A 27,926-nucleotide genomic window follows, 5' to 3' on the forward strand; every position below is an offset into this window, starting at 1 on the left:
TGTCATGATTCTTTATAATAGATTGGTAAAACAATATACCGGTATATGGTGTCATATCATAAGGTGATGGCCACATGTGTTGGTGAAACAAAACAGAAAAACCTTTTGGGAGATAAAGTTTTTTTGGTTTTTTTTTTTTATACGCTCTAAGAAGTTTTTGACGTGGCTATTTTCATTTGTTTTGTGTTTTGTTTTGTACAAACAAAACATGTTTAAGAACATACAAATATCATGTTACATAATCATGTAGTATTGCACCTGCCAATTGAGTGTTAAGGGACTTGGTATTAAATTATTTTATTAGATCCACTTTTTTTGAAGAAAAAAATTTGGCTCTTTCGATCTACAGTCATATCATCTGTTGCCGGTTTCCGTCTAAAATTCTTGATCTTGGTCATAATGTGTTAGTTGTTGTTTTTTTTTTTGAATTTCTGAAAGGATTGTCTTCATATTTGGACAGAATTACCCTTTGAATAAGACCTAAAAATAAACCAGACTGAACTTGACCTTTACTCAAAAATGACCTTAACCTTCAAGGTCAAATGGTTTAATTTTGCTTGATTTTTGCTATTATACTTAGAATGGACACAACAATCCTTTGGACAAGATCCTCAATGGCTTTGACCTTGAATGTCAAATTACAATGTATTGATTTTTTCTTGATTTTTTATACAATAGGCTATAACTTTGCTTATAATTTATGAAAGAATTGTCTTTGTACTTGAACACAACTACTATAACAATGTTGTTGCTTATTTCAAGTACATCATTGTAAGCCTTTTCTCTGTTGTGATATTACAAAAAATGTACATCATTTTACAATATTTATATCAGGTTTCATGACTGGGGTTTGCCTCAACTCTAGTAGAGATCCTGGAATGAAATCATGCGAAGTACAAGCATGGTGTCCAACAGAAGATGGTAAACGGTCTGCGTGAGTATATAATTTTTTATCTAAAATATTGTTTTAAGAATATTTTTTTTTTTTTGTTGAAAATTAAAACCCACAACTTAATTTAATAAATAAAACATGGCCTTGAGGGCAATATGCAAGTTTACGGACTGGTTGGTCAGACTGAGGAAGGTATATGGCCGAAGCGCAGCTGAGGGACATATACCTTCCGAGGTATGACCAACCAGTCCGTTAACTTGCATTTTGCCCGAAAGGCCATGTTTTATTTGTTATATTATACCGAATCTAAATCATTTCATCCCTTTTGTTGCTGACATTTTTACTATAATTTACTTTCAAATAATAATTTTTTTGTTCAGTGTGTGAAATATTTCAAATCCTAGAGGGAATTATTATTATAATTTTAAAGCGATACAGCAAAAAAATCATGCTCTTCTTTAGTTATTCAATTTTTAAAAATCAAATTAAACAGGCAGAAAACGAACTTTAAGATTTGATATGACGTCATCCAGTCCATATAAGAATTATGGACCGCCCCCGGTCTGTATGCGGTTTATGGACCGGGTGACGTCATATTAAATATAGAAGGGCGTATGCAAATGAGGTATAATATTGTAATTTAAACATACAGTCTAACTTGTGCTCATGACCACTCCCAGACAAAGGTCAAAAGTCGTATACAGTGATAAAATGTGCTTAAAAAAGGCTGAATTATAGACATTTTACCATTTGAATGGAAAGTTGTTGAAAATTGTTAAATGATATAAAAGATTTTCAAGCTTGCTCATCTCTTTTTCATAAAGCCCTATATTAATGTTTTTAATGTTACCTTAATTGAAAGGCATGGATTCAGTGATTGTTTCCTCTGTAAGGGGTATGGTGGTCGGATCCATTGAACTCTGTTAGGGGTATGATGGCAGGATCCATTGAACTCTGTTAGGGGTATGGTGGCAGTATCCATTGAACTCTGTTAGGGGTATGGTAGCAGGATCCATGGAACTCTGTAAGGGGTATGGTGGCCAGATCCATTGAACTCTGTTAGGGGTATGATGGCAGGATCCATGGAACTCTGTAAGGGGTAAAGTGGCAGATTTCATTGAACTATGAAAGTGATATGGTGGCAGGAACCATGGAACTCTGTAAATGGTTTAGTGGCAGGAACCATGGAACTTTGTAAGGGGTAAAGTGGCAGGAACCATGGAACTATCTAAGGTGTATAGTGGTAGGAACCATGGAACTCTGTAAGGGGTATGGTGGCAAGATCAATGGAACTCAGTAAGGGGTATAGTGGCTCTGTAAGGTGTAAAGTGGCAGGAACAATGGAACTTTGTAAGGGTTATATTGGCAGGAACAATGGAGCTCGGAAAGGTGTATAGTGGCAGAATCCATGGAACTCTGTAAGGGGTATAGTGGCAGGAACCATGGAACTCTGTAAGGGGTATAGTGGCAGGATCAATGGAACTCTGTAAGGGGTATAGTGGCAGGAACCATGGAACTCTGTGAGGCATATAGTGACAGGATCCATTGAACTCTGTAAGGGGTATAGTGGCAGGAACCATGGAACTCTGTAAGGGGTATAGTGGCAGGAACCATGGAACTCTGTAAGGGGTATAGTGGCAGGATCAATGGAACTCTGTAAGTGGTATGATTGCATGAACCATGGAACTCTTTGAGGGGTATTTAATTATTGATGTTTTAAACAAAAACAAAATCTTTTGGGATTAAAAATGTGTTTACCTACCAACCTATACCTACTCAGTGACTGGCCTAGATAGCGGAATGGGAAACTTTGCTAAATTTAAGGTTGGGCTTACTTCAGGAATATAATTTGTGTTCATTTTAGATCAATTTCATTCAAGGACAAACATGATGAAAATAATATGTGCCAAAAATCATGTTGCATAATTGCCATATTTGTATCAAATTATGCGAAGCTGATTACAAATTTGAAATTAATACTTACATAGATTGTTAATTATCAATCATATGCTTAAAACAAATAGAGTATCATGTTTATAGTATATTGTAACAGTGATATGTTGTATTTAATTCAAGCTAGGGATTGGACATTTTATCAGAATGGTATTTAACAATAATATGTTGTATATAATTACAATCCAGGGAATCAAGTTTTGATTAGTTTTACAAAAAGGAGAGGGGGATACAAGGAATGCTTTGTTCTACTTGATATACAGATGTGTGAGTTGTAGGAGGCCAGGGGTGGGGGAGTGGGGGGTGCTTATTTCTACTGTTGAAGAGGCAAATTTCTGTTGGTGTACATTCAAACTAGTGAACTAAGGCCATCCAAGGGAGGGACCACACATGGCCTTATTAGAGATGTTATCTTTATGGAGGATTAATTCTGTTAAATTGAATCAATGAAGGGTTATTGACGAGTGTCTAATTGACGGGATGATCTTTATATGGATTTGGCCTTTCACACAGGTTGGACTGTATCCTTCATTACTCAACCTTTTATACATGGCCACATTATAATTTTTATATCAAATGTCTTTATAACAAACAAGTAATACTGAACATTTTCTTGCATTTATTAAGGACATGATTAGTAAATTTACAGTTTTTTGGTTATCCAATGAAAATAAGCCTTACAAATGTCCAGTATTATATTATTCAAATGAACAAGAATGCTATTACTTCGAATAATAACCCTAGAAAATCAAATCTTTGTTGGTAACTAGATTAAAATTAACAGTTGTACTTAACAGTAATTTGAAAGCTTAACAAAGAATGATTTTATTTTCCAAGTAATCTCACTTAAGCTTTTAAACAACAACAATTGAAACTTGTGCTAGGTGCTTATTTACAAATGTAAAGTGAAAATCAGTAACATACCACTGCATGACTGTATAACTTTTGTCATTCTGCACGCTAGCTGGGTACAAGTGTATTACACGTGTTTTCATTACATAATTATCCAAAACATTATTTCTTTATATCTTACAGACCAAATCCTCCGGCATTGGGAATAGCAGAAAATTTTACTGTTTTCATTAAGAATAACATCGAGTTTCCAAAGTTTAATGTAAAGAGGTAAGTTTGCAATAAATTGTTATAGTTATATATTAATTTTAATGAATAAATTCATTACATAAACTTATTTCTAATTTATTACATGAATGTATGGTTTGATGGGTATTGATAGAGTATGAGATTATTTCTTGTTTTGAGATATATTGAATGTATGGAATGTAACTGAATGTGGTTCAATTAACAGCTTTCCCAAGATAAAGGTCATGAATATTCAGCAAGTTTTACAGGATGCTTGAGTGTACTCACCACTACACTACTATTGCACTGGTGCCACATTTTTTTGCACTAATGGACCTCATATCTTTCTTACCTTATGTTACAATAATATACAATATATATTACAAACAAAGCAATGCTGTGTCAAGATTTCAGGTACTCAAATTGTGAAATCTGTATGGAAAAATGAACAAGATAGTCCCTGACCATTTGTCTTACACTGCTTTATTATACAATGATATTATCATGAAGATTCATAGTGTCAAAATAATGTCATCATTTTAAAAAGTTCATGTTAACCTAAAATACCAGAAGTGACAGCTAAGTAATGGGCCCTAGATTTTATTACAGTCAGTCAAGTTATGACCCTTCAGTCAAGTTATGACCCTTGATTTTATAACAGTCAGTCAAGTTATGACCCTTGATTTTATAACTGTCAGTCAAGTTCCTTGATTTTAAAACAGTCAGTCATGTTATGACCCTTGATTTTATAACAGTCAGTCAAGTTATAGCACATGATTTTATTACAGTCAGTCAAGTTATGACCCTTGATTTTATAACAGTCAGTCAGGTTATAGCCTATAATTTTATTACAGTGAGTCAAGTTATGACCCTTGATTTTATAACAGTCAGTCAGGTTATAGCCCATGATTTTATTACAGTGAGTCAAGTTATGACCCTTGATTTTATAACAGTCAGTCAGGTTATAGCCCATGATTTTATTACAGTCAGTCAAGTTATGACCCTTGATTTTATAACAGTCAGTCAGGTTATAGCCTATAATTTTATTACAGTGAGTCAAGTTATGACCCTTGATTTTATAACAGTCAGTCAGGTTATAGCCTATAATTTTATTACAGTGAGTCAAGTTATGACCCTTGATTTTATAACAGTCAGTCAGGTTATAGCCCATGATTTTATTACAGTCAGTCAAGTTATGACCCTTGATTTTATAACAGTCAGTCAGGTTATAGCCTATAATTTTATTACAGTGAGTCAAGTTATGACCCTTGATTTTATAACAGTCAGTCAGGTTATAGCCCATGATTTTATTACAGTGAGTCAAGTTATGACCCTTGATTTTATAACAGTCAGTCAGGTTATAGCCCATGATTTTATTACAGTCAGTCAAGTTATGACCCTTGATTTTATAACAGTCAGTCAGGTTATAGCCTATAATTTTATTACAGTGAGTCAAGTTATAGCCCATGATTTTATTACAGTCAGTCAAGTTATGACCCTTGATTTTATAACAGTCAGTCAGGTTATAGCCCATGATTTTATTACAGTCAGTCAAGTTATGACCCTTGATTTTATAACAGTCAGTCAGGTTATAGCCTATAATTTTATTACAGTGAGTTAAGTTATGACCCTTGATTTTTATAACAGTCAGTCAGGTTATAGCCCATGATTTTATTACAGTGAGTCAAGTTATGACCCTTGATTTTTATAACAGTCAGTCAGGTTATAGCCCATGATTTTATTACAGTCAGTCAAGTTATGACCCTTGATTTTTATAACAGTCAGTCAGGTTACAGCCTATAATTTTATTACAGTGAGTCAAGTTATAGCCCATGATTTTATTACAGTCAGTCAAGTTATGACCCTTGATTTTATAACAGTCAGTCAGGTTATAGCCCATGATTTTATTACAGTCAGTCAAGTTATGACCCTTGATTTATAACCCTTGATTTATTACAGTAGTCAAGTTATGACCCTTGATTTTATAACAGTCAGTCAGGTTATAGCCCATGATTTTATTACAGTCAGTCAAGTTATGACCCTTGATTTTATAACAGTCAGTCAGGTTATAGCCCATGATTTTATTACAGTGAGTCAAGTTTGATGATTTTATAACAGTCAGTCAGTTATAGCCATGATTTTATTACAGTCAGTCAAGTTATGACAGTCCTTAGATTTTATAACAGTCAGATTTATTCAGTCAGTCAAGTTAGACCCTTGATTTTAAACAGTCAGTAGGTTATAGCCCATGATTTTATTACAGTGAGTCAAGTTATGACCCTTGATTTTATTACAGTCAGTCAAGTTATGACCCTTGATTTTATAACAGTCAGTCAGGTTATAGCCCATGATTTTATTACAGTCAGTCAAGTTATGACCCTTGATTTTATAACAGTCAGTCAGGTTATAGCCCATGATTTTATTACAGTGAGTCAAGTTATGACCCTTGATTTTATTACAGTCAGTCAAGTTATGACCCTTGATTTTATAACAGTCAGTCAGGTTATAGCCCATGATTTTATTACAGTGAGTCAAGTTATGACCCTTGATTTTATAACAGTCAGTCAGGTTATAGCCCATGATTTTATTACACAGTCAGTCAAGTTATGACCCTTGATTTTATAACAGTCAGTCAGGTTATAGCCTATAATTTTATTACAGTGAGTCAAGTTATAGCCCATGATTTTATTACAGCCAGTCAAGTTATGACCCTTGATTTTATAACAGTCAGTCAGGTTATAGCCCATGATTTTATTACAGTCAGTCAAGTTATGACCCTTGATTTTATAACAGTCAGTCAGGTTATAGCCCATGATTTTATTACAGTCAGTCAAGTTATGACCTTGATTTTATAACAGTCAGTCAGGTTATAGCCTATAATTTTATAACAGTGAGTCAAGTTATGACCCTTGATTTTATAACAGTCAGTCAGGTTATAGCCCATGATTTTATTACAGTGAGTCAAGTTATGACCCTTGATTTTATAACAGTCAGTCAGGTTATAGCCCATGATTTTATTACAGTGAGTCAAGTTATGACCCTTGATTTTATAACAGTCAGTCAGGTTATAGCCCATGATTTTATTACAGTGAGTCAAGTTATGACCCTTGATTTTATAACAGTCAGTCAGGTTATAGCCCATGATTTTATTACAGTGAGTCAAGTTATGACCCTTGATTTTATAACAGTCAGTCAGGTTATAGCCCATGATTTTATTACAGTGAGTCAAGTTATGACCCTTGATTTTATAACAGTCAGTCAAGTTATAGCACATGATTTTATTACAGTTTGTGAAGTAATAATAAACATTGATGTAATTAGTTATGGCCAACTATTTGCTAATTATAATAATCAATTGTATCACTTTGGTAATGGTCATTATTAATTTAATTAAAATCATTCTAGAAATGGTCATTTATTTATAATAAGAAATAATATAATCAATTGTCATGTAAGAAATCCCAAGTTCAGTGATTTTATCGCTAAATAAATTCACTGTATGCAGTTCTGATGAGGACATAGCCTGACTGCTATAATGCTTTGCATCCGAACAACATATTTAATTTGGATTTAACTAAAAACAGGATTGGAGCAGTACCTCTAGACGCTTGCAGAAATCATGTGGTTTTTTTTGCCGATTTTTTACATTTTTCATTTATTTTCATACATTAATCGGTGTGAAAAGATGAATTAGACCTATTTAAGTTGATTCCGTTGGGTAAAAAGGCAAGATTTTAGCATTTTATGATTCAAGCGCCATGCCCGGTATATACAGGAATACAGTATTTAGTGTGGTGCTCCAATCCTTTTTTTAGTCTCACGCATTTAATTCTGAGAAAATATTTGTAACATTCTTTACTATCTTTCTTATATCTAGGAGGGGCATATTTTAATTAGTGGCAACAATTAAATTTAACAATTATTTTGGCATAATATACCATTGAAAAGATCATTGAGTTTTCTAACCAACAGTCTATTTTTGCACGATTTGCACTTGCAATAAAATTTTAGCAGGTCATTTAAATACATGTGGCTTTATATACTGGTTGTAAACATGGCTGAGTTGCATCGTGAATTGAGAGAGGGTTATTGAGTAAATGCGCGTCAGAAATGAAAACATATCTGGATTTAGCTTATGGAGAAAATGTCCTTCCTTATCCAACAATTGCCAGGTGAATGTAGATATTCCATGGAGGAGATAAGCGACATATTGGGCCTTAGTGAGTCGTAATTATATCTTTTCTATCTTGAAAGAAAAGTTATAAGTTAAGGAAAGTGTGCACCCTTTGGATCCTGCATTTGCTTACTTCTGACCAGAAAAGGGAGCAGGTTGAAAAAGCCTCAGCCTTATTGAGTAGGCGCAAAGATCGAGACCCTAGACACCTGAGAGAAATTGTCACAGGGGATGAAACCTGGCTTTATTTTTTTGAGCCTGATAATAAACTCGGTAACAAAATGTGGTTAGGTGAAAACAGCAATTGCCCAGTTATTGTATTTTATAGCTGATGCGTTAAAAGAGTTATATACACTCTATTTTTGACAGTGATGGAATAGTGGCCCATGTCGCTGTGCCTGTGCTGGGTAGTGTCAATGGAGCATTTTACTGTGACCATGTTCTCACTGCTGTGTTTAATCACTACATTACAAAGAACCCAAGGTCGGGCCTGCACAGGATCAAGTTAGTCCATGGTATTGCACCTGGGCCCTGGTCAGCCTTGGTTCAAGTTTAATTAGAGAAGCAGAGAATTGTGGTTTGGCAACATTTCGCTTATAGTCCTGACCTCTCTCATTGTGACTTTGAGTTCAATCCATGTATTAAATCTTGCCCTCGTGTTTGCCGGTTCGAAACCTGTAGCGCCATCGGATTTGCTGTATAAGTGTATAAACATTATACCCAAAGAACAGTGCAAAAATGCTTTTTTCGAAATGGATTCCGAGACAGGAAAAGTGTGTAGGGGTCCAGGGACTCTACTAAATATTTTTCACACATATTACTTATTTATAAAATTCTCTGCTGTTGCCACTTATTAAAATGTGCCCCTTGTATATATGTAAGAAACTCAAATTTTATGTTTGTAGGACATTGGACATCATTGGAGTTCCTTTAAGATCTCAATTTTTAGCTTAACTATTCAAAGAATAGGGAGAGTTATTGTACTCACTCACACTTTGGATAAGTTTTTGGGTGCAAGTTGGTATCTCCAAAACTACTGAAGGACATGAGTTGAGACTACACACACTTATTTGAGAGCATTATAAGATGTCACTATCAAAGGCCCATATTTCTAACATAAATTTTGACAGAATTATGGCCCTTTTTGAACTTAGATATTTCTACATTATCGAGGCTCTTGTTTTACTATAAAGCTCTAGGAATAGTCGAGCACATTGTCCTAGCAACAGCTCTTGTTGTAATATGTGATATGATATATTTGTACTTTTCTAGGAGGAATATTCCAAAGAGTGTGAACAATGAAACATATCTTAAAAGCTGCAGATTTGATTTTAATGGCAACAACCTTTGTCCCATCTTTCGTCTTGACACAATAGTTTTCAATACTGGTACACCTGATTTCAAGTCCATTGCATTGAAGGTATATGATGAACGTGGACATATATAATACATTTATTCTGTAATAACTACCTTGTTTTGAAATAAGTTTAATCTATCAATCTTTTCTTCTTTTTTTTCAACTAATTACTTGTGTTAATGTCCTGAGACTCTGTGTGGGAGAAAAAAAACACAACTTTTATTACCAATCAATTTTATTTATCTCCAGGAACTAAAAAATTGTTATCAGAATCTAAATTGCCAGGCATTTAGTTCATTTATACCTACTTTTTAATACAATATAGTACTGGTTTTTCATTTTATATTCAGGTTTATTCATTTAGAGGTTATTAACATTCTGGAGGCTCTGTGTACTATTAGCGTAAAGTGCTTAGCTTCATAATTGATAGTTCAGATTTTTACAATATTTGCCTTCCTTGTCATAATTGGCAGCCATTGTTGTGGTCAGAATTCAATATATTAATATATATAAGAAAAAAGATAAGATATAGATAAGAAAAAAGCGTTATTAGCAGCAGATATAAGTAGTTTGTCAAATTCTGTTACAAATATCAAGGAAAATACTTGTATTACTATAGCACTAAAATGTAAAAGATTTTTTAGCTTGACTGTTCGAAGAATAGTGATAGCTATTGTATTCACACAGGAGATGTTGTCACACATCGGTTAAGTTGTTTGGCCAAGTAAGTATCTCCTCATCTACTGGAGGGAATGGCTTGAAACTTATTTGAAGCATAATAATAATATTAAATTAATGTTAATAAATAACATTATTCAAGACCCATAGCTCTGTCATTGATTTTGACAGAATTATGGCCCTTATTGAAAACTTTAAAATTCTATATTATTTACTCTTTAACCCTTTCCCTCATGAGCATATTGTGAAAAATGGCCGTTTTCATTGAAAAGCCTACTGTTACAAGTAACTATGAAACTATGAAAAATGCTTCAATACTAATCAAACTTGGCACAAATGTTGACTGGACCATTGCCTTTGTAACCACATGCTCAGTCTTAAATTTCCTGTTACCATGGCAATGAGGGGACATCTCAAAATTGCCGAAAATCACTATTTTGCCTTGATTTTTTCCATTAAAATTTGATTCAAAGTGCTGCAACATCTCAAGGGATTGAGATAGAGTCAAAGGCTTTTCAGCGTTGGTTACAGGTTACCCTAGGATCAACTTGGGGTCATTTTTAGCCTCTCACAAGTCCAAAATTTTCTTGGCGATGAGGGGGACTGCCCCTTCTGGCAACCCCCTGATGTATCTTTTGGATGGGGGGCGGCGCCGAAAAAGTTCTCACTTTTTTTAGCAACATTTCTCAAACGAAAACATGTGTTTGGGGCCCAAATAGGACATTTTTTCACTATTTGAGGCCCAATAGAGGGGTGGGGGTCAAAAGTGCGTTGTTTCGCGTATATATGAGGTAAAGGGTTAACACTGAGAATGGTTGAGAATGCTGTCCATGTGACAGCTTCTGTAGATTAAGTAATATTCAAGAAACTACTTGATTTTTTTTTTAAATTACAAGAGTGCCATTATGACCCTTGTACAGTTCACTTGAGTATAAATTGAAACTACTTTCACCTTAATCTGTAGCTATTTGTGAGAGCATTGTGATTTAGAGAAGTAAAAAAGCTTGTTTCAAGGTTAATACAGTTATGAATGAGGATTCAGGAAATAAGGATATGCTTTTGGATTTGATAGACTGATGTTCCTTTTAGTGAATAATTGAGAAAATCTGTGAATTATTGACAAAATCTCTGAATTATTAAGAAAATAAATGAATAATTGAGAAAATCAATGAATAATTGAGAAAATCAATGAATAATTGAGAAAATCAATAAATAATTGAGAAAATAAATGAATAATTGAGAAAATAAATGAATAGTTGAGAAAATAAATGAATAATTGAGAAAATAAATTTTATGAATGATTGAGAAAATAAATGAATAATTGAGAAAATAAATGAATAATTGAGAAAATTAATGAATAATTGAGAAAATCAATGAATAATTGAGAAAATTAATAATTGAGAACATTGGTGATAATTGAGGAAATCTGTAAAATATTGACAAGATCATTGAATTATTAAGAAAACCATTGAACTACATAGAAAATCACCAGACTTTGTTGAAAAAAAAATTAAATGGGAAATGTAAACATGAATCATTGATCAGGCTAAACTAGCCAATTAATTAAAGCTGATGGCAATAATGAGGAACATTAACCAAGCAGAAAACTTTTTTTCAGTCCATAATATATTGGTGAGTCTGTAATACTATATTGGTGTTAGGAAGTGGAACTTTAGTTTGTTTCTTGTTGATCGTTTGTTTGTTTTTCTGATTTTTCATGTGGATTTTAACACAATTTTTGGCCATATCCCAGTGGCCAATCCACCTAACCTTATTTCCTGGAGAACTAGCCAGTTATTACAAATTTTTAGACAAAATGACTACCTAATCATCCGCGCAGTCTGATCAGGATCCATGCTGTTCGTTATCAGTTTCTCTACTTGTGATATGGTTGGTAAGCGAACATCATGGATCCTGATCAGACTGCGAGGATGCGCAGGCTGGTTTGGATCCATGCTGGTCGCAAACCCATTATGTTGGTTTGTCATGACGCTGCTCATTAATGACCATTTAACTCAATGTCTGAGATCTGTAGTCGCATGGCCTAAGGATCATACCAGGGACATGTGGATTACTAAGCTGATGCTCTCACTGTTGAGCTAAGCAGGCTAAATGAAGTGGTGAACAGTTTACAGGCAAAATCAGTTCACAGTTGAAGGTTAATAATTATTCCTGTATTAAAGTACACAAATTGTGACCTGTTCCTAGTAGATAACTGTACTTATTATAACAGTTTTAAATAACAAGGATTGTCATGGCCTACACTAGACAAATAACCCGAACAGATTATTAATTTACTTTGATATATACATTCATACAAATTCTGGGATGAAGAACTAGGTATAATATTAAGGAATACCTCCAGACAGTAAGAAGATCTGCACTTCTTGTATTCCTCAGGCTGATCAAATTCTATTGGTGTCAAAACTTCAAGTTTCAAGGTAATCCTGGTGGCAAAGCTAAATTGAGAAAGCTCATTAGCATATAAATTGAATCTTATTGGCAGCAGCAGTGAAAGTTGATTAATATATAAATTGAAGCTGCAGCATTGATGTTGGTTAACCTTTATGGTGAAGTTTTTTAGCTTAGACTATTCAATAATAATAGGTTATTCTACTCAACTGAAGATATTCACTTGAAACTTAAAAGTGCTGGCATGGCTGATTGGTAATAACTTGTTTGACTGGTAATATCTTAAAGAATGGCTGTTTGACTGGTAATCTAAGGATCTCTAGTGGCTTTAGTTAGAACCCCCTCAGGTGCAGACTGTGGTTTCCTGAAACAAGAAATTCTACACTCATTGCTAAATACTTGTTGGTTCCAGGAACAGATCATTCAAGAGTGTGTCTCTAAGCATGTAGCTTTTCTACACTATCAATCTGAATTAATTTCTGAATAAACTAACCTAAATACATGTCCTGGATGTTGGCATCCGGGTAGTTTAACACTTTGAGTAAAGTTTAATGTCTTCTTGTACAACATCATTCATGGACCAATAGAGTTATTTGCCTGTCATTTAGCACATTTATACATTGTTTGAGATCATAAGGTCAATTTCCTGCATGGCTTTATGAGAACTTTTAATTTCTTGATTAAAGTTTTGTATGCAACATTGGTCTTCAAAACTACTACAGGTTTTCGCTTGAAACTTTATACATGATCTATTTGGGATTATAAGAGGAGGTCACTGTCCAAGGTCAATAACTCTGGTATGGATTTCTACTTAATTACAGCCATTTTGTACCAAAGAAAATTTTATGAAAAGAAAACGTATCAAAGATATTCACTTTAAACTTGGAATATTCTCAATAACTTTTAAATTTGGAATGCATTTCTAAAGGGCAGAGAACTCTAAAAGTAGTTTTTGTTAATTATGTTTCTTTTTTTATATTTTCCTAATATTTTGGACAAAACAATCACAGAACTACAAACTTGAAATATTTGTTCACTATCAAGGGCAGATAATTCTGATGCAAAGTTTTGCAGAAATATTCCCCCCACCCACCTATTACTGCTTTATGCTTTTATCCTACTATCCAGCAATGGAGAAAAGTGAAACAGTGTGCAGCTTTAATGGACAGCTGAGAATCTCATTTTATAGTCTTCATTTAGTTCTGGTTTTTGTTATGCAATTCCTGAAATTTTGTATATTTCAGGAGAAATATACTGGGTTATAACGATGACAATGAGTTGAAAAATTGCCGATTTACAAAGGACCATGCAAAATATGTCTTCTGTCCAATTTTTGTTCTGAAAGACCTCACAGAATATGCAGGAGTTCAGTTCTCAGAGTTAGCTAAGAAGGTAACTCTTTAGCATCTTAAAACAGCCATGCATGATAAACTTTTGCATGATGGGAAAATTTTTCGTCTGCTAAAATGCCGTCTGCTCAATGTTTGGATTTTACATTATTCTCTTGAAATATACTATCTCCCAAAATAAGAACATAGCTTATCCGTATGTACAAACAAAGTTTCACAGTTACAGCTTCCAAAATAAGTGCACAGGCTGACTAATCTATTGTGAAGGGAAAATCACCGAGGAAGCTGTAAAGGTAAAATGTTGTTTGTACCTACTGATTATCTGGGAAAAACCCTCATTTGCTGAGTTCTGGATAAAATCTTAGCGTGAGTGTGAAAGACCTTGTAATAATGATGTTTAGGTAGACGGTCACAGGAAAGGTCAGTTCAAGACTTAAAGGAGGGTGGAATTAACGAAGTACTGATAAAGTCAACTTGTTGTTTTTTCTCCAAGTGCTGGCCTCTTGAAGTGTGTGTCTTAAACATTTGTTTAAATTGATTGTAGACTTAATTTATGATGATCATTAACATATAATCTTTCTGATAATATGGAATTACATGAATCAATCAAGACAATTGCTTATAGGTAAGCCGTACAGTACAGTAACCTACAATGTAACAATTGTACATAGGCTTTGTGTATTACTTAAATATTTTTGAACACTGTGTTGAAGCAAGTTGAAGTCAACTGCCAACTTTTCTGCTCAAATCATTTGAATACTCATTAACATTAAAAACCATATTATATGAACATTTGAAAAAAACTTTTAGTAAGTAAGTAAGTAAGTAAGTAAGTAAGTAACGACTTTATTTTATGAGGCTAACACATTCAGTTTCCCGATCTTCCATGCGGGCCTCAGTATATACAAAACAACATAAAATACAATCACAATCAACATTTAGACAACATAAATATGTACATTATACATCATATCAATACAATAAAATAAGTAACAATTTTTTCTTCTTACATAGAGAAGTGACATTTTCATAACTTCCAGCATGGAAAGTATATGTTTTTGAAACAATATTTACAAACACTTTAGTTAGAAAATTGCCACTGGATATAGGAGGATTGAAATTTCCTCAGGGTAATCAGAATTTCGAATATGGATTGGTATGCTGTTCCATACCACAGACAGAGTAATTAAATGATTTTCTAAAAAATTCTGTTTTTGGTTTGGGTACAGTTAGTTTTTCATTTTGTATAGATCTTAAGTTAAAGTCATGTTTGTCATTTATTGTTTGGAATTTATTTTTCATATAAATAGGAAAGGATGGTTCATTTATAGATTTATACAACATGAGGATTGCCTTTTGTACATAATTCTTTGATCAAAAAGGACATCCAATTTAATTCTTTAAATAGAATATTTGATGGGGTATCAAAACTTTTGTCTAAAATAATTCTTGCAGCTCTTTTTTGAAAGTTGACAATTTGCGAAAGTAATTCACTACTGCAGTTTCCCCAAATAGTGCAACAGTAGTCAACACTTTTCATTTCAATATCCACCATTAAAGTACAATAATTTGAGTCGCGTCATGACAAAACCAACATAGTGCGTTTGTGACCAGCATGGATCCAAACCAGCCTGCGCATCCACACAGCCTGCCCATCCTTGCAGTCTGATCAGGATCCATGCTGTTCACTTACAAACTCTTTTACAACTAGAGAAACTGATAGCCAACAGCATGGATCCTGATCAGACTGTGAGGATGCGCACTATGTTGGTTTTGTCATGACGCTGCTCATTTAATAACATCTATAAACCTTACCTACCAGTATAATCTTACTTTAAGAAACTTGAAGGTCTCCAAGTATGACCTGTAAAAGTATATTGTCGTGACTTTAGTACATGATAGATAATGTTTTAATATTGCACAAATGCCTTTTAATAAAAGGCACATCTGTTGCTATATTATATTATTAACTTTAAACCTAGACTTTTAAATCAAAAAAGCATTTTAATATTTAAAACAATTACATGGTTATATCAGAGCTTTACAGAATCACAAATCTTATTAAAATAGCTTGCTGGTTAAAATTCCCTTAAAATTTGTTATTTGCTATACTTATACATTATATTAACGAAGTTGACATTTTAATATTAGTACTGGATTTCATTTAAAAGTTAATTGGATATTAACTCTGCCATTAATAAGCTAATTTTCTTCAGTCTGTATTCCTGTTTCCTAGAAATTGTAAATGTAAAAATTGTAATTTATAAAATGAGCTTCTTATGGGGAAATACTTCTAGTTTTCTAATGCGTATTGTATTAAGGGAACTCGCCCATTGGGCAGAATTTAAGAGGTTTACCGAGTTGCCACCCATGGGCAGGTGCCCAAGTGATTGATATTCCAATCTGAACCTCTTACTATTTTTTTTTACATTAATCAATTCATGATAGGGGGAAATTGAACCTTCCAAGGCAAATAATTTTTGTTCTAAAATGCACTGAAATGACATAATTTTAACCCAATTTGTTTATAAATCACTAAAATGATGCCCCCACCACCACCACCCCCACCGCCCCTCATTGTCAAATGAAATTTCTGATTTCTTGCATGGGTAAGACTAGCAGAAACGATCCAGTCTGATATGCATGAAAACATATTCATAATTCAGGGCTCTGCAGCTGAATATCAATAGATTGTTAGGAACACTTTTATTTAAATCAACCCCTTAAGCTATTGAATTTGTTAGATGGATTCATTTAACTTCAGTATTTTTTGAAAAGTGCATTATCAATTTTAGGGATATCAAGGTGAATATTCAAAGTTTGTCAGCCAAAAGTTATGATAGAGCCCGGAGAGAGTCTGTTTAGATAATTAGTACAGGCTCAGGCCTGACACAAGGATATAGTGTCAGGCCAGACACAAGGATATAGTGTCAGGCCAGACACAAGGATATAGTGTCAGGCTAGACACAAGGATATAGTGTCAGGCTAGACACAAGGATATAGTGTCAGGCTAGACACAAGGATATAGTGTCAGGCTAGACACAAGGATATAGTGTCAGGCCTTACACAAGGATATAGTGTCAGGCCTTACACAAGGATATAGTGTCAGGCCTTACACAAGGATATAGTGTCAGGCCTTACACAAGGATATAGTGTCAGGCCTTACACAAGGATATAGTGTCAGGCCTTACACAAGGATATAGTGTCAGGCCTGAGCCTGTAATAAATATCCTTGTACAAAGGTATATGGCTACTCGTTTTTGTCCCTCGAGTCATGGTTATTTGGTAAAGGTTAAATAATTTAATATGTTATTTGAGCCGTAATGAGTTTGTGACCAGCATGGATCCAGACCAGCCTGCGCATCCGTGCAGTCTGATCAGGGCTTACAAACTGTATAACAAGTAGAGAAACTGATAGTGAACAGCATGGATCCTGATCAGACTGCGCGGTCTGGATCCATGCTGGTTGCAAACTCATTATGTTGGTTTTGTCATAGCATTTGATCTTTATAAGTTACAAGAAGAAGAAAATGAAAGGGGAAAATTGTTCACAAAAAATGAAAGTATTACTTACTTGCATATTAAAGCAGCATGTACGTGTCTCCAGAACAGATAACAAATTCTACTACAGTACAAATATATCAAAAGCTCTCTTCAAGAGTATGTAGTTGAAATAAATCAAAATGTTGCTTTAAAACGTTCATATCTTGTAAATTTTGCCTGGAATTCAGATAGTCTGCTTATCAGTTTTCAGGTCAATCATATACCTTCTTTTATTAAATAACAGAAGTCTTTTATCAAGGATATACTCGTAGTACAGAGTGATGGTAGAGGAATAATTCTCAGAATTCCTCAGATCCTAGGTGTACAGGATCAAAAGTAATGTTTCAAAAAAAAAATAGGAAAAAGAATAAACTGCTTTGGTTTTGATATTAATTTTGTGGTAATTTGTGGCAATAAAAAGTTATAATTTATTAATACTGTACATCATATATATATATATAGACAAGTTTATTGATTTAAACTCAAGTTTAGAATATGATTGGATTTATTTACCAGCCTACCAATTAAGTAATTGAATTAAATGATCTAGAATCCCAGGTGACTAACGGATCCCACGTTTTTTCACATCATTGTTGTGACACAAAGCCATGTTGAACAAAATAAAAATCAGTGACTGTTTAAGTAAGGCTGTAGGTTATGCAAAAAAGCATGTTGTACTATTAAAACCTTTTTTTTTCTTTTCTTTTTTTTCATTCTACCAGGTGGAGGCATCTGGCTTTATATTTAAGACCATGGCATTTATACCTTAAAATAACATTACATTTTGTATGTAACTAAAAAAAACAGGCTTTAATTAATCACATGTTTGTGATCCTTCTTATATAAATATTTTTATTAGCTCGACAGCGGCGTAGAATTGCGAGTTTCTATTAATAGAATTGCGTGTTTCTATTTTTAGAATTGCGTGTTTCTATTTATAGAATTGCGTTTTTTCAATTTATAGAATTGCGTGTTTCTATAATTATATATATACGGTATATGAGTATATTTATATATTATACAAAATATAGAGACAAAACTAATGTGACAAGACAGACCGATTAAATTTATAAAAAGGAAACGTTAAGATTTGTTCAAACCTTTCTTTGTTTGCTTTAAGAAAAAGTCGAGCGTTGCCCCCGCCCGGCGGTGGCTCTTGTTACTTCTTATTTTTAGATACTTCATTTGTTATAACTTCTTGAAGAGTCTATTTTTAAACATAAAAATTCCAACGTCTTGTTCATTTAATCATAAAGAGCGTAACCAGCAAAAGGTCAGAATATTTAAATTAAAGGAAATTCTTTTTATTAATATGAATAAACACTTAAGGTTGGGTTGTAATATAAATCATGACTGGTTTGTCTATTTTAAATGTTATTTAAAATTTCGTGGCAGCGCTTAATCACAAAACTATATGACTGGTTAATAAATGAAATTAATATGAAAGGAAAACTTTATTAAATAAGCAATAATGCTTTTAAGAAATATAAAATGTTTTTATTATATGAGGAAATACGGCCACCATCCTTACATTAATTGCTGTTTATTCTTTGGGATTGTCTGTCACTTTTTGTACTAACTTTGTGATTAATTTATCTTTTATGAATTGATAGATTAAAGCCAGCAATAAGTTTCAAGGTGGTTTAATATTTAAATGTTTTATTGAAATGTTTAAAATTCAATTGGAAATAGAAAATATTAGTCCTGGATGAAAGGATTGGTTTGCCTGAACTTAGTTCTATGGAGAAGCTTTGTTTTGTAATGCAGGGATTGTAGTTTTGATCCTTGAGCGAGGTGAAACTTTCTTCCATGACAATCGTGAACTCGGACAATTGAATCTAATAATTATGGTCATTTGTCTCTCACTGTTGATTGAAAAATCATGTAAAAAGTAGTTAACTTAGTTCATTTGCAGAGAAATTTGTTATTAGTACTTATTACTGGTAAGTTAACCTGGATAGCTGGTCAAGCAGGGTTTTCAATTATTAACAGATTGTTGATCCGTATCATTGCTTGAAATGCTGTTGAAATCGATTGTATTTTCAGCCTCAGTGTAGATTAAAATTTCCCCATTGACCATTGTCCAAATTGATTGTTTTTGTTGGCACTTCTGTTGTCTAACATAAAAATGTAAACCCTGTCAAGAAGACTTACCATAGAGATACAAATAAAATAAAGTGTTAAAATTTGTCAAAAATTAGAATAACTGAATTAAATTATCTTTTTATCTTTCATATGTTTAGGAACTTTGGCTGATCAAGACATACCCTATTTTAAATCGGCTAATTGTGTTCTAAAAACCACCAAACAAACAAAGGCCAAATAGAAAATTGTTGTTATATAGAAATACTATACCTGAATCGAATATATTGTTGTTATTAGATGCAAATTTTAGGATTGTGATAGTTGCGTCAGTGAAATTATAGAAGAAAAAAGCAACAGTTTTAGTTTCCAAGTAATATGAAGCATACGATATAAGATTACTGGAGTTAATGAATCAACTAGGCGGTGAAGGTGTCTCAGTGATCTGATTTGTCTGCTAAATGACCTGCATTTCTGCACTCATGTTTGCATACTCTAATTTTGTTTAACCCCTTCATCTGCTAAATTTTGTAAATGGACTTGTTCAGCTTCCATATTTGGGACTGTTCCATTATCATGTTTGGGGATATCAAGATGAAAATTTAATGTAAAGACTTAGTGAGCTTACAATCACGGAGCAGCCTGAGTCATGTATGTATAGACCTGTATTGCTGTTAAAAATGAAATATAATTGCACAAGCATGAATTATACTGTTAAGAGAGGATTACGTCAATATTATAAACAATTATAAACTCTTGTATTTCTGTTAAAATGAAAATTCATACAAGCATAAATGTAATATTAATTACAATACTGTTAAAATGGAAAAAGAAATAACTATTCCTGTATTGCTGTTGAAATAAGAATTTATACAGGCATGAAATACATTCTGTACTGTTAATAGGGAAAAACAAGTAATAAACATATAAACTCGTGTATTGCTGTTAAAATGAAAATTCGTACAAACATAAAATACAGTTAAAATGGGAATAAAAATAATAGGTATTGCTGTTGAAAAAAGAATTAATACATTAGGATGAAATACTTCTTGTACTGTTAAAATGCACTAAATGTATGAAATACAGTTAAAATTGAAATGCATATATTATTGTTATATTGTTAAATTTAGAAAACAAAAATGCACCAACAGTATGAAATACTGCTAAAATTGAAATACATACATATGATTTGGTTATACTGTTATATTTAGGAAAAAAAAGTATGAAATATGGTTAAAATTGAAATACATATACATGCATTATTGTTATGCTGTTATAATAGAGTACAAAAAGGCACTAGTGTATAAAATACTGTTAAAAGTGAAATACATATGATTTGGTTATGCTGTTATACAAAGAATACAAAAATGGACAAAAAGTATGAAATACAGTTCAAACATGAAATACTGCTAAACTGGGAATAATTATGTACACACAAGCATGAAATACTTTTGAATATATTGTTTGAAACCAGTATTATACTCTTGTAATAAATATATAACCTTTTACTGCTTTTTAAACCATAAAACACATAAGCATGACTGTTTATATTGGCAACATGTTAAATATAATATCAGCATGAAATTCCTGTGAAAAAACTTTACTAATTATCAGTCAGCATTTTTGTCTTAATTCAAGTATTTGTAGATGAACTAAATGCTGACAATGAAATTATTTATTATGCCCCCGAAAAAAATTTGGGGGGAGCGTATAGTCACTGGGTTGTCAGTCTGTCCCTACATCCCAAATTCGTGTCCTGCCCATAACTTCGTTATTTGAAGTCAGATTTTACAACTATTTCACAGAAATGATCATCATATTCAGACAACATGTCACGCGCAACATTTGGGTAGCTACCTTGAAGGTCAAGGTCACAGCATGACCTTGCAGCAAAATCGTGTCCGGTCCATCACTTTGTTACTTGAAGTTGGATTTTACAACTATTTCACAGAAATGATCACCATATTTAGACGAGGTGTCACGCTCAACATTTGGGTTGCTACCTGAAAGGTCAAGGTCACAGCTTGACCTGGCAGCAAAATCGTGTCCGGCCCATAACTTGATCACCATATTGAGATGGTGTGTCACGTGCAAGTCGGTAGATAGACCTCATTGAGTAGAAGTGCAGAAAAGTAACTCTGCCCTGCCTAAGTTTGGATTTATCACACTAAATTGAACTTTGTCTGGGACATAGCTCTGAAACTACAAAAGATATACTTTCAGTGTCCAAAACCTAGTCGGGGAGCATCACCCAGTTCAACCGGCTCTTGTTTATGATATTTTAGAATGTATAGATTTTATTGTTTTTTTGTTCAGTGTCCTCTGGGTCACTTGTTTCCAAACTAAGAAAATTGTAAAAAAAAGGACTCTTTGCAGATACTAAGTCTTAAGGTAGTCAAGAGATACCTTAAGTATCTGCATAGAGTCATTGAGTTATTGGGTTATAATAATTATTATGATGAAAATATAACCATTTTATTTAAATTTGTAAAACAAATGTACTACACATTTGTAACATAGTTTTTTACTGGATATTCTTAACTTAATATATACGACTTTGTTAATTAAATATTAAGAAAATTTATTTTTTCTCTCTAATAAGGAAGTTTCTATATTATAAATTCATGATAAATATTCTTGACAGGTTTTATGGCCATAAATAAAGTTATTTGCAATATAATTCAAAAACAAAGATTAGAGTAAGGTATATGAAAACAACAGTTTATAAGATAATGTTATTAACCTGTCAAAAATATTTATAACTTATTATAATATAACTTTGATATTGTCAATATTGTAGGGTGGTGTTGTTCAGATAATAATCAACTGGGACTGTAATTTAGACTATAATGTTGAAGACTGTATACCAGAGTATTCATTCCGTAGATTGGACAGTGATCAAGACATTCTGTCAAAAGGCTACAACTTCCGGTAAGTGTGACTGTTTAGAAATTTCTGTCCAAAGGCTTAAATTTCAAGTAAGTGTGACACTTAAAGAGATGACTGTCCAAAGGCTAAGACTTCCAGTAAGTGTGACACTAGAAATAACTATCCAAAGGTAAGTGTGCCATTAAGAATAACTGTCCAAAGGTGTAAGAGTGACATTAAAAATTACTGTCCAAAGGTAAGTGTGACATTAGAAATTACTGTTCAAAGGTAAGTGTGACATTAGAAATAACTGTCCAAAGGTAAGTGTGACATTAGAAATTACTGTCCAAAGGTAAGTGTGACACTAGAAATAACTGTCCAAAGGTAAGTGTGACATTAGAAATAACTGTCCAAAGGTAAGTGTGACATTAGAAATAACTGTCCAAAGGTAAGTGTGACATTAGAAATTACTGTTCAAAGGTAAGTGTGACATTAGAAATAACTGTCCAAAGGTAAGTGTGACATTAGAAATTTACTGTTCAAAGGTAAGTGTGACATTAGAAATAACTGTCCAAAGGTAAGTGTGACATTAGAAATAACTGTCCAAAGGTAAGTGTGACATTAGAAATAACTGTCGCAAAGGTAAGTGTGACATTAGAAATAACTGTCCAAAGGTAAGTGTGACATTAGAAATTACTGTTCAAAGGTAAGTGTGACATTAGAAATAACTGTCCAAAGGTAAGTGTGACATTAGAAATTACTGTTCAAAGGTAAGTGTGACATTAGAAATTACTGTTCAAAGGTAAGTGTGACATTAGAAATAACTGTCCAAAGGTAAGTGTGACATTAGAAATTACTGTCCAAAGGTAAGTGTGACATTAGAAATAACTGTCCAAAGGTAAGTGTGACATTAGAAATAACTGTCCAAAGGTAAGTGTGACATTAGAAATTACTGTTCAAAGGTAAGTGTGACATTAGAAATAACTGTCCAAAGGTAAGTGTGACATTAGAAATTACTGTTCAAAGGTAAGTGTGACATTAGAAATAACTGTCCAAAGGTAAGTGTGACATTAGAAATTACTGTCCAAAGGTAAGTGTGACATTAGAAATAACTGTCCAAAGGTAAGTGTGACATTAGAAATAACTGTCCAAAGGTAAGTGTGACATTAGAAATTACTGTTCAAAGGTAAGTGTGACATTAGAAATAACTGTCCAAAGGTAAGTGTGACATTAGAAATTACTGTCCAAAGGTAAGTGTGACATTAGAAATAACTGTCCAAAGGTAAGTGTGACATTAGAAATAACTGTCCAAAGGTAAGTGCGACATTAGAAATAACTGTCCAAAGGTAAGTGTGACATTAGAAATAACTGTCCAAAGGTAAGTGTGACATTAGAAATAACTGTCCAAAGGTAAGTGTGACATTAGAAATAACTGTCCAAAGGTAAGTGTGACATTAGAAATAACTGTCCAAAGGTAAGTGTGACATTAGAAATTACTGTTCAAAGGTAAGTGTGACATTAGAAATAACTGTCCAAAGGTAAGTGTGACATTAGAAATTACTGTCCAAAGGTAAGTGTGACATTAGAAATAACTGTCCAAAGGTAAGTGTGACATTAGAAATAACTGTCCAAAGGTAAGTGTGACATTAGAAATTACTGTCCATAGGTAAGTGTGACATTAGAAATAACTGTCCAAAGGTAAGTGTGACATTAAAAATTACTGTCCAAAGGTAAGTGTGACATTAGAAATAACTGTCCATAGGTAAGTGTGACATTAGAAATTACTGTTCAAAGGTAAGTGTGACATTAGAAATTACTGCCCAAAGGTAAGTGTGACATTAGAAATAACTGTCCAAAGGTAAGTGTGACATTAAAAATTACTGTCCAAAGGTAAGTGTGACATTAGAAATAACTGTCCATAGGTAAGTGTGACACTAGAAATAACTGTCCAAAGGTAAGTGTGACATTAGAAATTACTGTCCAAAGGTAAGTGTGACATTAGAAATAACTGTCCAAAGGTAAGTGTGACATTAGAAATTACTGTTCAAAGGTAAGTGTGACATTAGAAATAACTGTCCAAAGGTAAGTGTGACATTAGAAATTACTGTTCAAAGGTAAGTGTGACATTAGAAATAACTGTCCAAAGGTAAGTGTGACATTAGAAATAACTGTCCAAAGGTAAGTGTGACATTAGAAATAACTGTCCAAAGGTAAGTGTGACATTAGAAATAACTGTCCAAAGGTAAGTGTGACATTAGAAATTACTGTTCAAAGGTAAGTGTGACATTAGAAATAACTGTCCAAAGGTAAGTGTGACATTAGAAATTACTGTTCATTAGAAATTAAAAGGTAAGTGTGACATTAGAAATTACTGTTCAAAGGTAAGTGTGACATTAGAAATAACTGTCCAAAGGTAAGTGTGACATTAGAAATTACTGTCCAAAGGTAAGTGTGACATTAGAAATAACTGTCCAAAGGTAAGTGTGACATTAGAAATAACTGTCCAAAGGTAAGTGTGACATTAGAAATTACTGTTCAAAGGTAAGTGTGACATTAGAAATAACTGTCCAAAGGTAAGTGTGACATTAGAAATTACTGTTCAAAGGTAAGTGTGACATTAGAAATAACTGTCCAAAGGTAAGTGTGACATTAGAAATTACTGTCCAAAGGTAAGTGTGACATTAGAAATAACTGTCCAAAGGTAAGTGTGACATTAGAAATAACTGTCCAAAGGTAAGTGTGACATTAGAAATTACTGTTCAAAGGTAAGTGTGACATTAGAAATAACTGTCCAAAGGTAAGTGTGACATTAGAAATTACTGTCCAAAGGTAAGTGTGACATTAGAAATAACTGTCCAAAGGTAAGTGTGACATTAGAAATAACTGTCCAAAGGTAAGTGCGACATTAGAAATAACTGTCCAAAGGTAAGTGTGACATTAGAAATAACTGTCCAAAGGTAAGTGTGACATTAGAAATAACTGTCCAAAGGTAAGTGTGTACATTAGAAATAACTGTCCAAAGGTAAGTGTGACATTAGAAATAACTGTCCAAAGGTAAGTGTGACATTAGAAATTACTGTCCAAAGGTAAGTGTGACATTAGAAATTACTGTCCAAAGGTAAGTGTGACATTAGAAATTACTGTCCAAAGGTAAGTGTGACATTAGAAATTACTGTCCAAAGGTAAGTGTGACATTAGAAATTACTGTCCAAAGGTAAGTGTGACATTAGAAATTACTGTCCAAAGGTAAGTGTGACATTAGAAATAACTGTCCAAAGGTAAGTGTGACATTAAAAATTACTGTCCAAAGGTAAGTGTGACATTAGAAATAACTGTCCATAGGTAAGTGTGACATTAGAAATTACTGTTCAAAGGTAAGTGTGACATTAGAAATTACTGCCCAAAGGTAAGTGTGACATTAGAAATAACTGTCCAAAGGTAAGTGTGACATTAAAAATTACTGTCCAAAGGTAAGTGTGACATTAGAAATAACTGTCCATAGGTAAGTGTGACATTAGAAATTACTGTTCAAAGGTAAGTGTGACATTAGAAATTACTGTTCAAAGGTAAGTGTGACATTAGAAATTACTGTCCAAAGGCTACAACATAAGATAAGCATGAGACTGTAAAAATTACTGTCCAAAGGCTTTAATTTGTTTTATCTCCCCTGAGCATAGTGCTCAGAGGTGACAGTGTGTTTGTCTTTTATCATTTTTATGGCTTAAATAAGATTAAGTTGTATATCATAAAATGAATGTTGAGTTTAATAAGGTTAAGTTATGTATCATACAGTTGAGAGTTGGCCTAATTAGATCCTATTGAATATCTCATGCTAAAGATTGTGTGGTTAGAGCCATATAAGATAACAACCACTCAATATCACATGACACCTGTAATTTCAAGTCTGTAATAATAACAGATTTTGTTAAGTCTCCCTCCATCGAAACTAGTCTTGAAGTTATAGACTACCTAAAATATTGAATTGCAATATTTAGGTTACCTTACTTGATTCATTTTCTTTAATTATTGATATTTTCACACAGGAAGGTGTAAATGTGAAAGGACGGGCCATGTCTTGCTCGTCATATACATGATTACCTCAGTTATGGATCAAATTAAAAGTTCATGTGATATTTTCTGTGATTAATTAAAGATATAGTAATAACAAAATTTAATGTTGATGGTGTCAGAGTCGCTAAAGATTGATGGGACTAAGGCCACAAAAGGTTGATGTTGCAAGGTTATTCATGGTTGATGGTGTCAAGGTCACTTACGGTTGATGGTGTCAAGGTCACTTACAGTTGATGGTGTCAAGGTCACTTACGGTTGATGGTGTCAAGGTTATTTAAGGTTGATGTTGCAAGGCCACTTAAGGTTGATGTTGTCAAGGTCACTTAAGGTTGATGTTATCAACGTCAATTAAGGCTGATGGTGTCAAGGTCAATTAAGGTTGATGGTGTCAAGGTCAATTAAGGTTGATTTTGCAAGGCCACTTAAGGTTGATGTTGTCAAGGTCACTTAAGGTTGATGTTGTCATGGTCAATAAGGCTAATGTTGTCAAGGTCACTTAAGGTTGATGTTGTCATGGTCAGTTAAGGCTGATGTTGTCAAGGTCAATTAAGGTTGATGGTGTCAAGGTCATTTAAGGTTGATGGTGTCCAGGTTACTTAACGATGATGGTGTCAAGGTCATTTAAGGTTGATGGTGTCAAGGTTACTTAATACATATGGGGCCAAATTTAAGCCTATTTTAAACTGATTTAAAGTTATTTACCAAATGATTGAAAGTTAGTGACTTTTTTAGCCATTTACTAAAGTAATGGTGTGACGATTTATTTGAAATACTGCAAATTTATCGGACAAAAAAATGATATCAAATAATAAAATGAGTTAAGTTAAATGATAATCATTAAAATTGTCATGTTAACAAAGAATTGGTTAATTTAAATAGTCATTTGGACCTTAATGGAGCTCCTTTAAGTCAATACACTTATACTTTGCCTAGTATGTTTGTTGTTATATAAGTTAATGTTTATGATTTTTAAACAATTTTGTAATCCAGCACACATCTATATTTAGGTATGCAAATTATTCTATTTTTAGGTATGCAAATTTAATCTATTTTTAGTTATGCAGATTAAATCTATCTTTATGTAAATTAATCTAATTTCAGGTATGCAAAATATTACAAGGATGAAAATGGTATAGAAACCAGAACCTTATATAAAGCCTATGGTATAAAGTTTATCTTGACATTACAAGGCAGAGCGGGAAAATTCAGTCCAGTGCCTCTCATTCTGAACATCGGCAGCGGTGTAGCCATATTATCAGTTGTAAGTTATTATATATTATACTGTTAATTTATTAGTTACTGTTTTAAAAGAAATATTTCACAGTATTCAGGACCTTCAAGTATTATGGTAATAGGTCAGTCAGCACACAAATATTTAACAGGCTTTCGCCACAGACTGAAGACTGTTCAGTGTTTGGGCTCACTGGAAGGCAAGGTCAATTATTTATGAAATTACACTCAACACTA

The 27,926-nt window shown here is 33.1% G+C and overlaps 1 protein-coding gene across 5 annotated transcripts in view; it reads left to right on the forward strand.

Moving 5' to 3' along the window:
• Positions 1-27,926, forward strand: part of LOC132759421 (P2X purinoceptor 4-like) — a 54,982-nt gene that overhangs the window by 11,543 nt on the left and 15,513 nt on the right. For 4 of the 5 annotated variants that reach the window (XM_060751184.1, XM_060751186.1, XM_060751187.1 and 1 more), the window contains exons 5-9: positions 835-934; positions 3,881-3,967; positions 9,372-9,519; positions 22,321-22,451; positions 27,561-27,720. In XM_060751184.1, coding sequence (XP_060607167.1) covers positions 835-934; positions 3,881-3,967; positions 9,372-9,519; positions 22,321-22,451; positions 27,561-27,720 — 626 coding nt within the window. Of the gene's footprint in view, positions 1-834; positions 935-3,880; positions 3,968-9,371; positions 9,520-13,790; positions 13,939-22,320; positions 22,452-27,560; positions 27,721-27,926 lie in introns of all 5 variants that reach the window. The other variant, XM_060751183.1, reaches the window with a different exon arrangement.

The sequence above is a fragment of the Ruditapes philippinarum genome, unplaced genomic scaffold (assembly GCF_026571515.1).
Source record: "Ruditapes philippinarum isolate M1 unplaced genomic scaffold, ASM2657151v2 ctg2377_1_1_1_1, whole genome shotgun sequence".
In the NCBI taxonomy this organism is placed as follows: Eukaryota; Metazoa; Mollusca; class Bivalvia; order Venerida; family Veneridae; genus Ruditapes; species Ruditapes philippinarum.